General features: G+C 39.4%; 1 protein-coding gene across 1 annotated transcript in view; it reads right to left on the bottom strand.

Moving 5' to 3' along the window:
• adamtsl2 (ADAMTS-like 2) overlaps positions 1-16379 on the bottom strand; it is an 85628-nt gene that overhangs the window by 66415 nt on the left and 2834 nt on the right. The window contains 1 exon segment of the mRNA XM_034091530.1: positions 1659-1764. Within this exon segment, the coding sequence (XP_033947421.1) occupies positions 1659-1763 (105 nt within the window). The 5' untranslated portion in view covers position 1764.

The following is a 16379-nucleotide window of genomic DNA, read 5'->3' as shown; positions in this document are numbered from 1 at the left end:
CCACTTCTGATTTAAAATAGAATTGTGTCTGCCATTGAGCTATTGTGATATAAAAACATAAAACTAGTATTTGTTATAGTTTAAGAAACAGATGCGGTACTTTCAACAATGTTAAAACCATTGTACAGTTGATTGAGTCAGAACAGGGGAGTATGTCACATCCAAATAGAATCCCAATAAATGATTGTCACAGTGTTTTGTTCTGGGCCACCGACGTGTGAAGACGCTCAGCATTTCACAAATTCCTGATGTGCCTACTAAGCAGCATTAATTTAGGCCTATGGATGTGTCCCTTTATTCGGAGAGATTCATCAGGGTGACCGCTGGAATGTTCACTGAACTCCTTGTAAAGGTGTGAGACAGAGCAGCTGTGAGGAAGGGCGAGAGACACTGAAAACACCAGACAGACCATGGTGAGAGAGAGACAGGAGATAAGATGGTTACAGAGAGAATTGATAGGAAAGAGAAACGTTAGAAAGATAGAAGAAGAGTAACTGATTTGTCGACAGCAGCTTATCCGAGTCATCAGATGACTTTAATGCCTTTTTATAATATATTTTGAGAGCAGTCTCACTACAACAATTGACTGTTTGAAACCATTGAACATAATGATATAAACCTGTCTGTTAATGAGACAAGGTATTCTTGGTATAAACAAGAGTGCACGTCCTGATCATGCTGCTGTAGGGACCTTTGAGGTGACTCTATGAAGGAGTTACAGGACATCTCAATGAACTAACAATAGAGGTATCAGCAGGACGTTTTTATAAAAAATGATAACCTCCTTTGAATATTGCATCAGATCAGTTTAATACAATTATCTGTATTAAGTGTATGAATTTGCAAGAAGTATTGTATTATAATGTTACTTAATCATGATGTGACTGAACCTGAACTTACTTACCATCTGGCAGAGGTGAAATATGTGTACTTAAGGAGACCCTGTGGTTAACAAGGGTCAACATTTTAACAGAGATGTCCCCATGAAAGTAGTTATTGGTCACATTAAAACAAGTTATCGGCTACTTTACCTGAACATTGGATAACCCCAAGTTGTTTGACTTTGTTGATGTGTTAGAGTCAATGGTGTTTCAGAGGGAATATTAGATATCTCTTAGTATCACTCAATGGAAACGTAATGTCAACAGCCATAAGGAAGACAAACTTTTCCGCATGATTTTAAAGAATGAAGAAGATGGCTGATATAAACTAAGCCTACGCTTCACTTAACAAGATAGCAGTGATATTGTGACCGGTACTCAGAGTTTTTAGTTTCATCGCATGTTGCATAGTCTTGCCGTGCTGTTGGAAAGCAGCTTTGTAGAATATATGGCTAAGCATTGTTCCTTTTTAAGATACTAAAAGTAAAACAGCAAATGTCCAAAATTCTCCAAAAATTAAGAGGTTGAACTATATCCTTTCAGGACTGATGGGTAGTTCCTAAAACCTCTAGATATTAAATATTTACTTAATCTGGTAGAAACGTTTCAGATGTCTTTTCTACCTGATTTAACATTTAGCCAAATGTTTTTACTTTTCAGATTTGGTATTTTGTAAACTATTCTTTTGACTTGCAAATCATCAATAATTAGGCTGCAAACTAACAGATTTCCAAAAATGTCTGAATATGTCGAAGTAGGCTAATGTGTGATGCGTACCTGCAGCATCCTGGTGGACGGGATCCCCACTGACACTGCCAGCGTCAGAAAGCCAAGAAGTACCACGCCCGTCTCCCTACACTGTTCCCACGACAACACCCTCATCCTGGTGAATCAGAGACACAGACAAAAATAAATACAGGTTTGATATGTGGACCCTACTGGTACTAAAGGTATCCATGAGAAAGACATTAGACCATCTCCTCCAGGCACTTTTCCTTTGTGTGTAAAGAATACATAGTTGTTTCCTTTTGGACATATAAGATGAGCAAAACTTGCCTGGGAACTAAAAGAATCAGACGAATCTGCGAGCTCATGTTTTATTTGCGCTGGCAGATGCGTCTGGCCCCCTTCCACTTGAACAAATCCCAGCGTCATTTTCTAAAACAATAAAGATAACTGCAGCTGATGTGGACATTTAGTTAAGACTGCTATGGATCGGTTTCACAGACTATATATGTGACCTGCTCTATCAAATTCAGTCACACCAACCCCGTAACATATTTTGAGTTATGTACACTGTTGGTAAGAGGAGATGGGATTCTTAGTTTTACTATGATATCCTTATTGTTTTTGACAAGACACAATATTGTTACAATAATTTTTTTATTTAGTGATATAGCAATTACAGGGCATACAAGTACAGTGGCACAAATACACACAAGAGAATAACTAGAATGCACAAGTAAAGACAACTAACAAATGACAAAATACACATGGAGAACACGTGTGTGTGTGTGTGTGTGTGTGTGTGTGTGTGTGTGTGTGTGTGTGTGTGTGTGTGTGTGTGTGTGTGTGTGTGTGTGTGTGTGTGTGTGTGTGTGTGTGTGTGTGTGTGTGTGTGTGTGTGTGTGTGTGTGTGTGTGTGTGTGTGTGTGTGAAATAAAATGGTTACGGACTGGTTGTCACACTGCACACAAACTTTATTTTCCTCTTTTAGACCATAACTTTTTTTCTGTCTAATTTTATTCAGGATCATCTCAAACCAAAAGGAAGACATGTGCGGAAGAAGAAGTCCAGGCTGTTGGGAAAGGGCTCATGGACTACATTAGCTCTGGGAAAGTTCCTGGGAAATCCCAGAGTGCATTGAAACTTCACCAGTAGCACTGAAAGGGAGGAGTTGGGAGGGATTGACATTTTATGTCAAAAACTGCATTGATGCTTTAAGGCAGGGGTGGGGAACCTCCGGCCTCCGCGAGACAATTTGGTACGGCCCTCGATGTCATTTATAAACACACGCAAAAAATAAAAAAATGAAAGAAATCTAGACCGCAAACAAATTAAACAAGCGAGTGCCTGTTTTTCCTGGCCAAGGTCAGGGTCCTTGAACACAACACGAGCCTAACGTGTCATCACGTGGTATATGTCTCGACTGACAGGGGTGCAGTTCTGACGGAGAGCACCAGAACGCCACTCCAGCACTTCAGAAATTGCAGTACCGATAAGTCCATACACATGCCGCAGTTTCTGTGTGTCTGTGTCTCTAGCTGAAAGCCCAGTGGCGATCTGCTCATCTGTCATACTGATCAGACAGTCAATAACTGTGTTGTTATCATTAGCATCTGGTTAGCTAGCTATGCTAACGAATATAAGAAGCTTTTTCTACAACCAGTGAGGTAAAGGCACATCTTGATATGATCATTATAGTTATAAAAAAAACAAGAGAATAAAGTAAACAGGTATAAAATACTATATGACAGTTATTAATAAAGAAGAATACAGTTTGAAAGGGGAGTGATTTGTCAAATATCCATAAATTAAAAGAAAATCTGCTTACAGTTGTGTTTGGGTGTTGAGAGATGTGTCCATAGATCTCCTAATGTTGCTCTCAAAGTGCACCAGATTGATGCTTTTAACTTCAACATTTAAAAAAAAATCTTCCCAGGGGAGCACGCCACACCCTGCACGTGCATGCATACGCGAGTCATGGTGAGATATCTGGATTAAGAGGTTGCTTTTTCTTTGCACAGAATGAAATGAATGGGCTGTGATTTTAGTTTTTTTAAGCAGAGGTCAATAACTTGTACGGCCCTCTGAGGATATTGTAAACATTGAAATGGCCCTTGAGAGGAAAAAGGTTCCCCACCCCTGCTTTAAGGCAAAAACATCGTTTTTCAAGTACTGGTCAATTTTGAGATTTTGTGCTATTTTGATTCTATAACATGTTTTCTTTCAGGCTTTTGGAAGGAAAACGTACAAAATACACATTTAAGTGTTTATTTTACTATAGTTTGTCTATTTGCGTCTGAAGATGTCTCCTACATTCACCAAAAGTTAGCATTCTAACGTAACATAAAGTACCGCGACCGCTGTGTGCACCATGTCAACAGAGATATCGTTGGAAAGCTGTGTCTCTCCTGCACAATCTCATCGGATCTAAATATGGTCATTTCCTTTGTATCAGCAAACAATCGTGAAAGCACAAAGGGGTCTTAAACCATGAAACGAAATCTCATTGGCTGGTGTCAATTTCTGACAACGTGATTCGTTCAGATGCATCACGTGGTGTGCTAAAACACTTCCTGGTTAGCTTTCTGCTACAAATTGAAATTTCAAAATGGCAAAAGAACGGCGAAAAAAACATTCACAGAGAAGACGACAACAATTGTCACTTGCACGAAGCAAGGTTATACAAAAAACAAATGACCCCGAACATGAAATACCTTCACGGAGTGCGTCGATGCGCAAGCTATCATCCAAAGAACAGGAGGGTTTAGCTAGCGCCTCACTGCAATCTTTAAAGGTCGTTTTCTCAAAATGAGTTTTTTCTCCTACTCTGAGTTCGAAATTTCAACTTCAGTAGCACGTAGAGACACCAAACCTTCCAGTTATATTCCTATCAATATTATGAAGGCTTTTACAGAAGGGTTTGTTCATATATACTGCAATTCATAGCCTGAATTATACAAAATTGTACACCTAAAAACATGGCAGAAATGGATATTTTAGGGCTGTTGACAGTATTTTCTGATTTATGGAGTGATAAAAAGAGATATCCAATATTCCTTCTGTAAAAGCCTTAGATACTAATATGACTACAAAATGAAACAATAATTTTGAATCTGGCTTTATCCAAAGTTCAGATTTCGATTCCTGAAATGTGTTAAAAAATATGTGCATATTTAATGAGATAATGGATAATTTGCATATTTAAACATGCTATTTCAGAAAACTTTTAATACAAAAGACAATTTCCTTATTGTAAGTAATTAACTGGAGAAATTTCTAGCTGATACCTTTAAGTTAAAAAAATTACCCTATTCACCTGGGGTGTCTCGCCTTAAAGCGAACCTCTGCAAAACAAAGGTAAGCTTAAAGTCCTAAATCTTCCTGTTTTAAGTGAACATTTAAATTTTCCTAACAGCAATCGAGTTGTGTAACTTAACTTTGTAATGTACAGTATATATGCAATGAAAGAAATGTTAATGTTAAGAGCATCACACTTGTGGCACTGTTGCAGGGGTGGGGAACCTCCGGCCCCCGGGCCGTATACGGCCCGCGAGACAATTTGGTACGGCCCTCGAGGTAATTTATAAACACACGCAAAAAAGAAAAAATGTAAGAAATCTAGACTGCAAAAGAATTAAACAAGCGAGTGCCTGTTTTTCCTGGCCAGGTCAGGGTCCTTGAACACAACACGAGCCTAACGTGTCATCACGTGGTATATGTCTCGTCTGACAGGGGTGTAGTTCTGACGGAGAGGACCAGAACGCGGCTCCGGCACTTCAAAAATTGCAGTACCCATAAGGAGCCGTACACATGCCGCAGTTTTTGCGTGGCTGTGTCTTTAGTTGAAAGCCCAGTGACGATCTGTTCATCTGTCACACTGATCATACAGTCAATCACTTTGTTGTTATTAGCATCTGGTTAGCTAGCTATGCTAACGAATATAAGAAGCTTTTTCTTCAACCAGTGAGGTAAAGGCACATCTTTATATGATCATTATAGTTCTAAAAAAATAAGAGAATAAAGTAAACAGGTATACAATACTATATGACAGTAAAAAAAAATAAAAAAAATCATACAGTTTAAAAGGGGAGTGATTTGTAAAATATCCATAAAGAAAAAGAAATCTGCTTGCAGTTCTGTTTCATCTGGGTGTTGAGAGATGTTTCCATAGATCTCTTAATGTTGCTCTCAAAGTGCACCAGATTGATGCTTTTAACTTCAACATTTAAAAAAAAAAAACCTTCCGGACCCGAGGAGGTTAGGTCCCCCCCACTTAAATCATGTTCACATGGATAGGAAACTAAATACATTTGCACACATCTTGTGTCCATATCTTTCTGTTTTGGTGGTCATGCCACAACCGTGCACGTGCATACATACGCGAGTCATGGTAAGATATCTGGATTAAGAGGTTGCTTTTTCTTTGCACAGCATGAAAGAAAGGTGAAATGAATGGGCTGTGGTTTTAGTTTTTTTAAGCAGAGGTCAATCATTTGTACGGCCCTCGGAGGATGTTGAAATGGCCCTTGAGAGGAAAAAGGTTCCCCACCTCTGGTTTAGAGTATTGCAGCTGTAATGTGATATTCCAGTACACTGTTTGTGTTTAGGATATCAGATATGCACATAACTACAATAAAGTTAAATAAAGCTCTCAATATAAAAATGGTATTGAGAGTGCTGTCATTAGTCAAACAAAAATATAATACAGCACCATTTTTTCTTTAAATTAACACTCTTATGGATTCTAAAAACGTGTCATATAGTACATTGCTTGTAAGAATACAAATAAATACTCTTAAAACAATGTTTTTAGCAGTGACACCTGGTGGAGGCTTGCAGTAAAACACAACAGGGCTGTCAGGAGCAGGATAGAAAAAACAGACAAAATAATTCATTTAACATTTTAGAAATGTTAATGTTAAAGTTCATTTGTGGGATGCCAAGATCCCACAAACAATCTGTGACTTAAAACCATGCATCTATTTAATTTATAAATCAGAATCCCCACCAGGTCCCCAAGTGTAACCTCCGAGACAGGAGTCTCTATAGGAAGTACCCACGGGGTATTAAAAACAACTATGTGTGTGTGTGTGAGAGATTGAAGTGTGAGAGATTGAAAGATGAGAGAAAAAAAAGAATAATAATGAAAGAACTATAATAATGCAAATAATATGAGTGACTATAATAGCCGTTTAGTGTAAATATACATGTGAAATGGTAATAGTAATATGAATAATAATAAGAATAGAAACCCGGATCAGAACTTAAGGGAGCAAGCCCAAAGTGCAGGCCATGGGGCGCAGTGACAGGGAGGCAAAAATTCCCCCCCGTACCAGGCCTTGTTAAGTGGAGGCTGATCTGTTCGAGGGTTTGCTCAGACACGATTCTGAGAAAGCCCTTCAGAGTTTGCTGACAATATTTTAGCTTAATTAATTATTTCAAGAGGGGGGCTCAAGGCTGTATTGTGGGGGCATCGTACCCCTTGCCCCCATTAGGACCACCACTGGATTAGCTTTGATTCTGAAATCTGATTTGTCTATAACAAAATGTGTTTGCAGGCTGCTCCTCTCATAATAGTCAACAGTCAGCAGCCCATTTTTCACGCAGATTTTTATGTATTTTTTAATTGGATCAGGGAAATGCGGACGAAAGTTGGTGGGTGTGCGTTTGTGTGATTAAGTGTGTATTATCCAAGGAAACACACACCACACACACCGCCTGTTGTAAAGTTTATACCGTGAGAATCTCTGTTTGCCGCTCGTCACTATATATTTTCAAGCTTCAACTCTGTATTTAGAATTTCAAAATAATATTATAAGATTCTGAAAGCCAATAATCAGATGAAAACCCCCTGTCTCGTACCTATCATTGTGCTGTGTTACTATCAATGATTCATTATTTTTGGGAGACGTCTGGAGTAAATGAGATGGTGATCGCTGAAGTTGACACTCAGTCTTGACAAGCTTCAAAAATATATGTATTGTCTCCATATGGCAATGCAAGTGTGATATTCTGAAAGCCAAGACTTTGTTTGCTTGGAATCAGCCAAAACCCTAAAATGAGTTTTTCACATAAATCGAGTTTAACTCGGAATGACTGATTTCATTAGAGTGGGTCAGATATAACAGTGGTTTCTAGACTACAAGTTGAGGTTACTGAGTTATACTGGCAATCAAAGTGTAGCCCCCCAGCTAGCGGGGAACGTTCTCACACCTTTGGCTAACGTTACCTACAGGTTCTAATAATGTTTTAAAGAAACGTTTTAATCTGATGTTTAAAGAACCTTTTTAGGATGTTTATTATTTAAAATAATGTTCCTATACCTATAAGGTTTAAGGTTAACTAAGACATAACGTTTTAAATGCAACATTTTGAGGATGTAATTGAGGCCTGAGATGACAGAAAGTTTTTTTATAAAACGTTCTTTTAATGTGATATGTTAACAAAGGTGGAACGTTTTTCCTGCAACATTAAAGATGTTCTTTATAAAAACGTTCCCTCAATGTTACATGATAACCAAAGAAGAACATTCTCCAAGCAACATTCTGAAAATGTTATTATTTTTTTATAAAACGTTACTGTGAGGGCAAATATTATATATTATATATATTATATATATATTTATAACACGGTCATGGTCAACGTCAGATTTATTTCTAGAGCGCTTTAAAAAATAAACTTGTTGCATTTGTTTGAAAAGGATGTTTTTAAAAAGAATCTGATGCCGTGTGTGGTTTGTGAGGGCTGCTTATAAACAGTGTCTGCTGTTTATGCATATTGGATGAAAATCGTTATTGCACCCTTTAGATTTGAGACCGACAGACATATAGAGGGACGGACCGACTGTCACTGCCCGTCCCTGAAACCCCTGTTAGTGTTTGTATGTGTTTGTTTCTACTGTGTGTCTCTCTCTCTCCCCCACCTGCCTGCTGGTCTGCTCTACACGGCTGGGAGCAATCTCCAATCAACCACACCTGCAACCTGCTCATCAGCCACACTATGAAAACCTGCAGCCATTCCCTGCCGGTTTGTTGCCGTGAGCGGTTTGTTGCCGTGAACGGTTTGTTGCCGTGAACGGTTTGTTGCCGTGAACGGTTTGTTGCGTGCCGCTCTAGCTTTTTGCCAGCATATTATTTGACATCTTTGCCTGCTTTTGCCTCACACTCATTTGTATGTCTCTCCCAGGAGGAATCCAAGGCCTGCCACACTCCCAAGACCAGCCAGGCCTCTCCACCCACCCTGGAAAAACTGTTTCCCACTGCCGCCATAACCAACCTCCACTCCTAGCTCCCCTTTTCTAATAAACAAATGTTACTTTCACAGCTGATTCCGAGTCTGATTCTGGGTCCCCTCCAGTACACGTGACACCGACAGTGATTGTACTATCTGCTGGTCGCGTTTAAAAAAAAAAGGAAAAGACTCGGAACAATTTAGCACGTTATCCTACTCTAAAATAATAACATTCTGGCAACATAAAAAAATCTAACTTGCAGCTGAAAACTTTTTAAGAATAGTAGGGCATAACGTTCTAACAATGTTATCAAAAACATTTAATAAAGGTTATTACCAAACATTTCAAGAATGTTTTTAGATAAAGTTATCCTACCTTTCAGAAGAGCATTCTGGGAACCAAAATAAAACTTCCCGCTGAAAACATTCCGAGAACAGTGAATGGTAACATTCTCAGAATGTTTTTAGAACCAAAAATGTCTAGCTGGGCCAGCACTAAAGAATATTACAATTCACTGAAAGAACATCATGCTGTATTGAAGAAGATAGGGGTTAAGAGTAGGAAATGTTCTCATAGGCCATCAGAAATAATGCAGGTTAAAGTCACGACAGCATTTGCTTCAGATTTCAGCCCTGCAGGTTTTAGCTTGGTCAGTTTTGAAAGAACTGAACGATATATTTTCGTGAACAGAGAGACAACGGTTGGCTAGTATAACTGTACTCTGATTGGTTATCTAGACGTGGCGGATGTATTTACTAGTCTACATCGCATGATGAAAAAAGTGAACTGAGAGGTTCCAGACTAATAGCAAAGCCCCTTTGGGCATACTATACATACTATAACTGAGATGTCTGATTATTAAAGTAGCAAAAATACCAAGAGCTTTCAACATTGACGTATTTATGTCTGAATCTGCTTTCTCCTGTTCATGATGAAAAATAATCTACTGCCAAAAAATCTGAAACCTCGAAAGAGCTCCAATCTCATATGATTAATGAAGAGAATATGGCATGAAACCTGTCTGTGTTTCCAGATGGAAGCACCCGATGATTCTTGAACAGAGGCTAAAGGATAGGAAATATCAGGACCACTAATGAGTTCTCGTGGCATTAAAATCCCACGTCTCGGCACTTATGTGAGTTTTGGATAAAAAAATACTGCTGAGACATGTGGGTGTTTTTTCCCTCTCTAAAATTGAGGCTTCTCAGCTTCCAAGCCCGCAGAAGGGCATGGAGTTAGATTTATTTTTACACCGCAAGAACACATTTGTGGTCCTAATATTTCCTTTCTGACTCTGAAACCCCTCACCTCCAAGTACATCTGTGGTTGTTTAGCAGAGGATGCCTCAATTGCCAACCAATAGTAAATAGACACAACCAAGATAAAGTGGCTTTACCTCACAAAATACAAATAAAAACGAATGTAAGTATATATTTTAAATCATTTGATTCAAGGAAACTGCTAGATATATTCAACATGTTAGGAAATACACCTTTTGCTTTCCCTTTGAGTTAGATGAGAAGATGGTTATCACTCATGTCATTTCACTCGCCGGTAAAAACAAAGAGTCAGTGCTGAGCGGAACATTTACATTTGTCATGCCTAAAAGCTACGTTGTGTATTGTACCTAAAAAAATGATCCAAAGTTCAGAGTTTCTATACTTTTCCTTTTAAAATAAAACTATAAAATAAAATGTCTGTGGATCCACAGAGAAGAGAGTTGACAGAAGCAGCATGGCCTTTTCGATGGCTGCAAAATTCCGGAAACATTCGTTAAACTCCACAGGAAGAGATGCGATGGCTAATCTATATTTTAATGAAAAGCACTCAAATAAATGCCATGAATTATTATTAAGTGTCTTTTGAAAAGTTGTAGCTTGGTACCAAAGGCCTTGATGTGTGCATACAGCTGGCTCACCACAAAGTCTTGCTCTTGCAGGCTTAAGTTCAATACATTCAGATACTTTGTTATGTCAACCAAAAGAGCCAAATCTGCAGCCATACAGTTCTTCCATCTTTTGAGACAAAAAATGTCCAATCTCCTCCAATTGAACAATCGATGCAGTGCGAACCCCCGACCGAGCCACCTCACATCATTGTGATACACTACGTCTCCGTCTTCAGACTGGATTTCGAGCAGAAACTGCTGAAACTGCCAATGGTTCAGGGCTTTAGACTGAATTAAATAATTTGCCTTTACCACTGATGTCATAACAATATCGATTTTAGATGTTTGGCGAAGAGAATCTGCTGGGGAATGGCGCTACCTCCTTCTTCACTGCTTTGTTACAGATCAAAGCAGACAATCCACTTCGTTCACCAGCCGTGACTGACTCGAATACATCTGAACCTGTTTGGCCTTTCGAGCTTTGTTATATTTGACTTTTTTTTAATATATTTTACATGCAAAGAAAGGAGCAGGAGAAAGCTGCCTTTAAAGAGTGTGATGATTGGAAAGGAACATCTGAAAATTCCCAGACAGCACTCTAAAAGCAGCAAAAAAAAGTGACAGTTCAAAACACCTCCACGAGACAGGAAAGTGAGAGAGAACAGAGAAAAACAAGATGAAAAGCTCTAAGTAGTTTGAGCACAACTGTTAAATATTTCCCAATTTGGGACCAATGAAGTACCTTTTATTTGATCTTAAATGAGCACTGATGAAAACGATCAGGCCCTTGAAGTCCAGGAGATGCAGAAACGAAAGCTGAAGGAACAACTCTGAGGAAAAGGAAGGATCTCACTGCGGAGTTGACTAAATCAGAGAAGAGTTGCAAACATCTACAGAGATCGATTAGAGACAAAGATCGAGACCTAGCAGATTTAAAGAAAGAACAAAACGATGAATAGATAATTGGTGTAAAATAAAAGGACAAGAACAGTATACGTTCTGCATTTTCTTCACAAAATAAAATGTATGTTGGCCTATACATTCTCTTAATATACATCGATGGCCGACAGAGTTGACAATAACAACATGATTTCTCCTGGGAGAGCCAAAGTCCTGACTGAGATTTCTCTTGCTAGTTTGTCATGCATTTCTTTATTACAACTCCACACAGATTTTAGTTTTTTGTTTGCCCAAAATACAAGTGAATACTAGTATGTTATGCGTCATGTTAATCACACATTATCATTGTGATAAAATGTTTTTATTGACTGACACCACAACTTTAAATACATCCCAGTAAGCAGACTTCAAAACACGTCTGAGAAACAATGAGATGGCAAATGTAGGCCATTTCTCACACACTGCATGCTCACGTCAAAGGCAGTGTGCCGGCTGCAGGTTTCAAAGTGCTGGCAATCTGTGGGAGGCTGGCGCTGGCAGGTGGAGGGCGATGCAGGAGGGCTCCTGAGAGGCCACAGGTGTTGGAGACTGGAGTTGGACAGTTGAGGGGCCCGTGTAAAAGTTAAACAAGCCCCAATGTGCCGGACGGACCAAGGTAAGTTTCCTAGGACTTTACACAGGTAGGCCTTTGTTTGGCTCTTCAGACTATAAGGAAATGTAGATGTCTGTAATGTAAAGGCTAACATGAACAGGCTCAACCACACAGGAAAAGGAGGGTATTTGAGCGGCTCTGCAGTTAAATGACTCAATGAAGTCTTTCATTTGTTAAAACCCATGTTAGTCTGCATAGTCTGCACATTTTCTCAGACCATTCTTGCACCATAATCCAATTATATGTTTTCACTTTGTCTGATCAGTGCAAAATAAAAAAATACTGGATTAATAAACCTTATATTGATGCCTTTTCAATCCTGACCCTCTTTGCAAATCTGCTAAATCTCAAATACTTAAAATCCATTAAAATATTCAACGAAAAACGCTTGGTTGCGCTTAATTTAGCAAACGTTGACTGAGCTCAATATATTCTTGAGCCTGCACTTTCACACGCGTACTTGAACACAGAACACACACACACACATACATAGACAGAGTTTCTAGGAAAGGGTTCATAGTACATCCCGTGTCCTCAGGTCCAGTTAGGCAGTCTTGTTAAATAAGCAAACAGCTCGTCTCGCCCTGTTTGCAGTCTGGCTTTCTCTGGCACTAAATATTGGTGACAGGTGTCTTACAGCAAGCGCAGCAGCACCTGGACTTCATTATCCAACCAGACACAGCTGGAGCGCGGCCAGCTGCCAAATACACACACACAGACACACACAGCCAGTGGCGTGACGGAGCACACACACATACACACAGATGTAGACCACCGTGCACGGTAATGTTCAAGCTTGAGCCATGTGCACATACAGGTATGCAAATGCCCCAGCACTAATGTACAAACTCACAGTCACACACTTTCTCTCCCTCTATGCTGCTTACACACATACACGTTTGTGCAACGATACTTGAGGGTACCACCAATCCCCACCCAATAACCAGGCTTGGGGAGTAACGTAATACATGTAACAGTGTTACGTAGGATACACATTTCTTAAAACTGTAATCCTTTACAGTTACAGAAAAAAAAAGATCAGATTACAATTAGATTTTGAAAACTGGGAGTTACTACCAGGATAACAACGTTACCATGTAGTTTCAAATTCAGAAGGATATATTAAGAGGCTCATGCGCACACAGTACAACACTTCACGAGTCTGACGACATCAAGTGACCGGAGAAAACCTCCCGGAAGTTTCAAAATGCTTCCACTGGGGGGTAAAAAAAGAGAAAAAAGCTAACAGGGGAGAGGGGAAACAAGACCACCGTTAAGGGCAAGCTTTGCCTGCTAGCTGTGAAATACTGTCTTTATCTAAGGGGTCTAAGTATCATTTGAAGAAGCCTTTAGGTGTAAGAACAACGCTAACCGCTAATGTTAGCTAACTAACGTCAACTAACCTGTCGACTACTACTACTGATTTTTCATTTAGCAGTAGGAAATGTTTAGTTTGCATGAGCAGTGACTCCACCACACCACTGACAAGCACTTTGTCATACCATAAATATCATTTTTGCGATACTTTTGTCAAAGGGCTAGAGGTTTGATCTCACTCTCTCCTTTATCAACTCATTTGAAAATACTGACCAGTGACAGATAGATGTTTCATACCTCCTATTTTATTATTTCTGTCTAATTTTGTAATGCTGCATCACCTGAATTTACCTTGTGGTGATGATGAATAAAGTTGTCGTCACTTTGTTGAAACATTTGTTTTAATGTCGTCACTTTACAAATTCCCTAATTTGCAGGTTCTTCTTCCTTTTTCCTTCCCTTAGCTGTCTTTCCCCAGAGACCCAGGCAGGGTAAACACACATGACAAAAGTCCCCCTCATCCCCCCATATCTCCCCCTCCCTCACCCCTGTGCCGTCCCCACCCTGACGGCACCCTGGGGCCCCTCGGCTCGCTGTTTTGTTTTTGTAGGACTGGCCGCCTCAGCAGACAGACAGACAGCAGCCAGCAGACGTCTGTCCCCTGGGAGGATGGACTGAAGCAGAGCTCACAGACAGATATATATATATATATATACAGTCTAATACTGCCACTTTATCAAACTAAACCCTAACACTCTGTGCCACTTGTAATATGATTGCAAAAACAAATGCAAACTGATTAATTTAAATCTTTGCCAGAAGGTAATTGAATATGTGTTGGCTTTGTGTTGCTGAGAAAAGCAAGAAAACTGAAAACTTCACATTGGGCTCTGGCCGATTGTGAAACTTAATTAAATAAGAACGACTGACTATCTAATTTGATTTGCTCATTCCCTTACGTCAGATCGCAGCAAGCGAACATGTCGGGCACTGGTCTGATCCCCCGCTGTTTACATTTTGAGATGCCTTCACGTGTTTCAAAGACCACAGTCATTTCATGTACAATGAAACAATACCTGTTAACCCCCAACCTGTCAAATATAGCAGCGTGTTTAATGGTCCTAGTCTTCCAACTACAGTATGATGCTCTACACACCCCTCGAGCGTCATATTTGCACATATCAATTTCCACTAGTTGCATGCAGTGTTTTGACGGTAAAACTTCTGTGTGCACACAAAACGGTTTCGTTAACTAAACTACTTGTTTAGGAAAAAACTGGTTTGGGTTATGTTTGTAAGTAAAATCACTCAAAGATGACTTGTGGTTAACACTCAACACACACTCCGGTCTGCTGGGTGGAAGCCCTGTGTTATTTGACCAATCCATCTGACCAGACATCTATTAACTACATCGTCGTACCGTGTCCTTTTCTCCGGCCATATCTATGCCCACAAAGAGCATTTTTTTGTTGGACTCATATGTAGCGCAGCCGACCAAGACTTTTTATGTGAAGACTTGGGATTGAGAACGGGCTTGCTCATCCAAGTGATGAACATCAGTAACACAATTTCAACAGCATTTTCTGTACCTGAACAGACAACCAGGAGAGGCAGTTCGCAATCAGGAACACAATATTCAAGGCCAGCTAAACACAGGACATTGAAGTCACATACTGGTAATAGAAAGTCGCAATAATAGAATTGATTTTATTTGAGAGATTGATGGTTAGATGGTTGAGACAATGTAGATTCTCTTGTTTGCGTGAAAGCAAATGCATAGTTTGAAAGTTTGTGATATAATAAACTGGTGTGATATGTTGGTGACTCGGCAAATTCCAGCCAACAAATTCTCGCCGTCTGCCTTTCAAAGCGTATACCAGTCAAACATTGGGACTCATCCCTGGTGCCTTTTGCTCCATTAGCCAAACTCTCTTCTCGTTTCCTTTGTCGCAATTCTTTCTCAAGTCCACATGCAAAGTGAAACATTTATGTAGGCTCAAGTCTGCCTCTTGTATGCAAAAATAAATACCAAGAGAGCCAACAGACAGACAGACAAATGGGCAGATAGACAAATAGATGGGGAGGAAGGATGATTGAAAAGAGACAAAAACAAGGAAATACACAGAGGATTAAGGAGAAAGGAAATCAGTCTGAGAAGTTGAGGAGAGGTCACCAGAGTTGAGTTGCCCCTAGGGCAAACAGAGGTTAAGCTAGATTGCTCACACTTGAACTCTGACCTTTTTATTGTCTCTCTCTTTAGGGCTGACTTTCGCAGGAGAACAGACAGACTCAGTTCATCTGTATTACATTCACTAACAAAGAAACTAAAAAAGTTACTCTTGAGCAGGCATTGACATTATATCAATCAAGACTATACAGGAGACAGGCGCCACCTGCAGAAATGTAAACTTTAGCAACAGAAAAACGACTTATATTACTGCTTTAACTATATTTAGGATCGATACAGACACCATTATCTGTATCTGTGAACATACAAAATTAAGTCTTTCTTGTTTTTGGATAAAGTACTGGAAGTGGTGTGATGTATATAATGTACATTTCCCAGCTGTGGGACTTATAGGATTTATAATTCTGAAAATAACGTTTATTATTGGCATATAATTAGTATAACATATATGTATAACTGTATTATTTATCCCTCTCTACATCTTACTTTTAATGCAAGAGCAAAAATGATAAAATAGCTAGCTAGCGTAAAAAGGACTGTTCAGACCCAGAGCTCTCAGTGCCCACTTGCTACCTGTTCCACTCATTTTCTGTAAC

Source organism: Pseudochaenichthys georgianus, chromosome 9 (assembly GCF_902827115.2).
Source record: "Pseudochaenichthys georgianus chromosome 9, fPseGeo1.2, whole genome shotgun sequence".
NCBI lineage: Eukaryota > Metazoa > Chordata > Actinopteri > Perciformes > Channichthyidae > Pseudochaenichthys > Pseudochaenichthys georgianus.
This window is presented reverse-complemented; position numbering and strand designations above follow the sequence as displayed.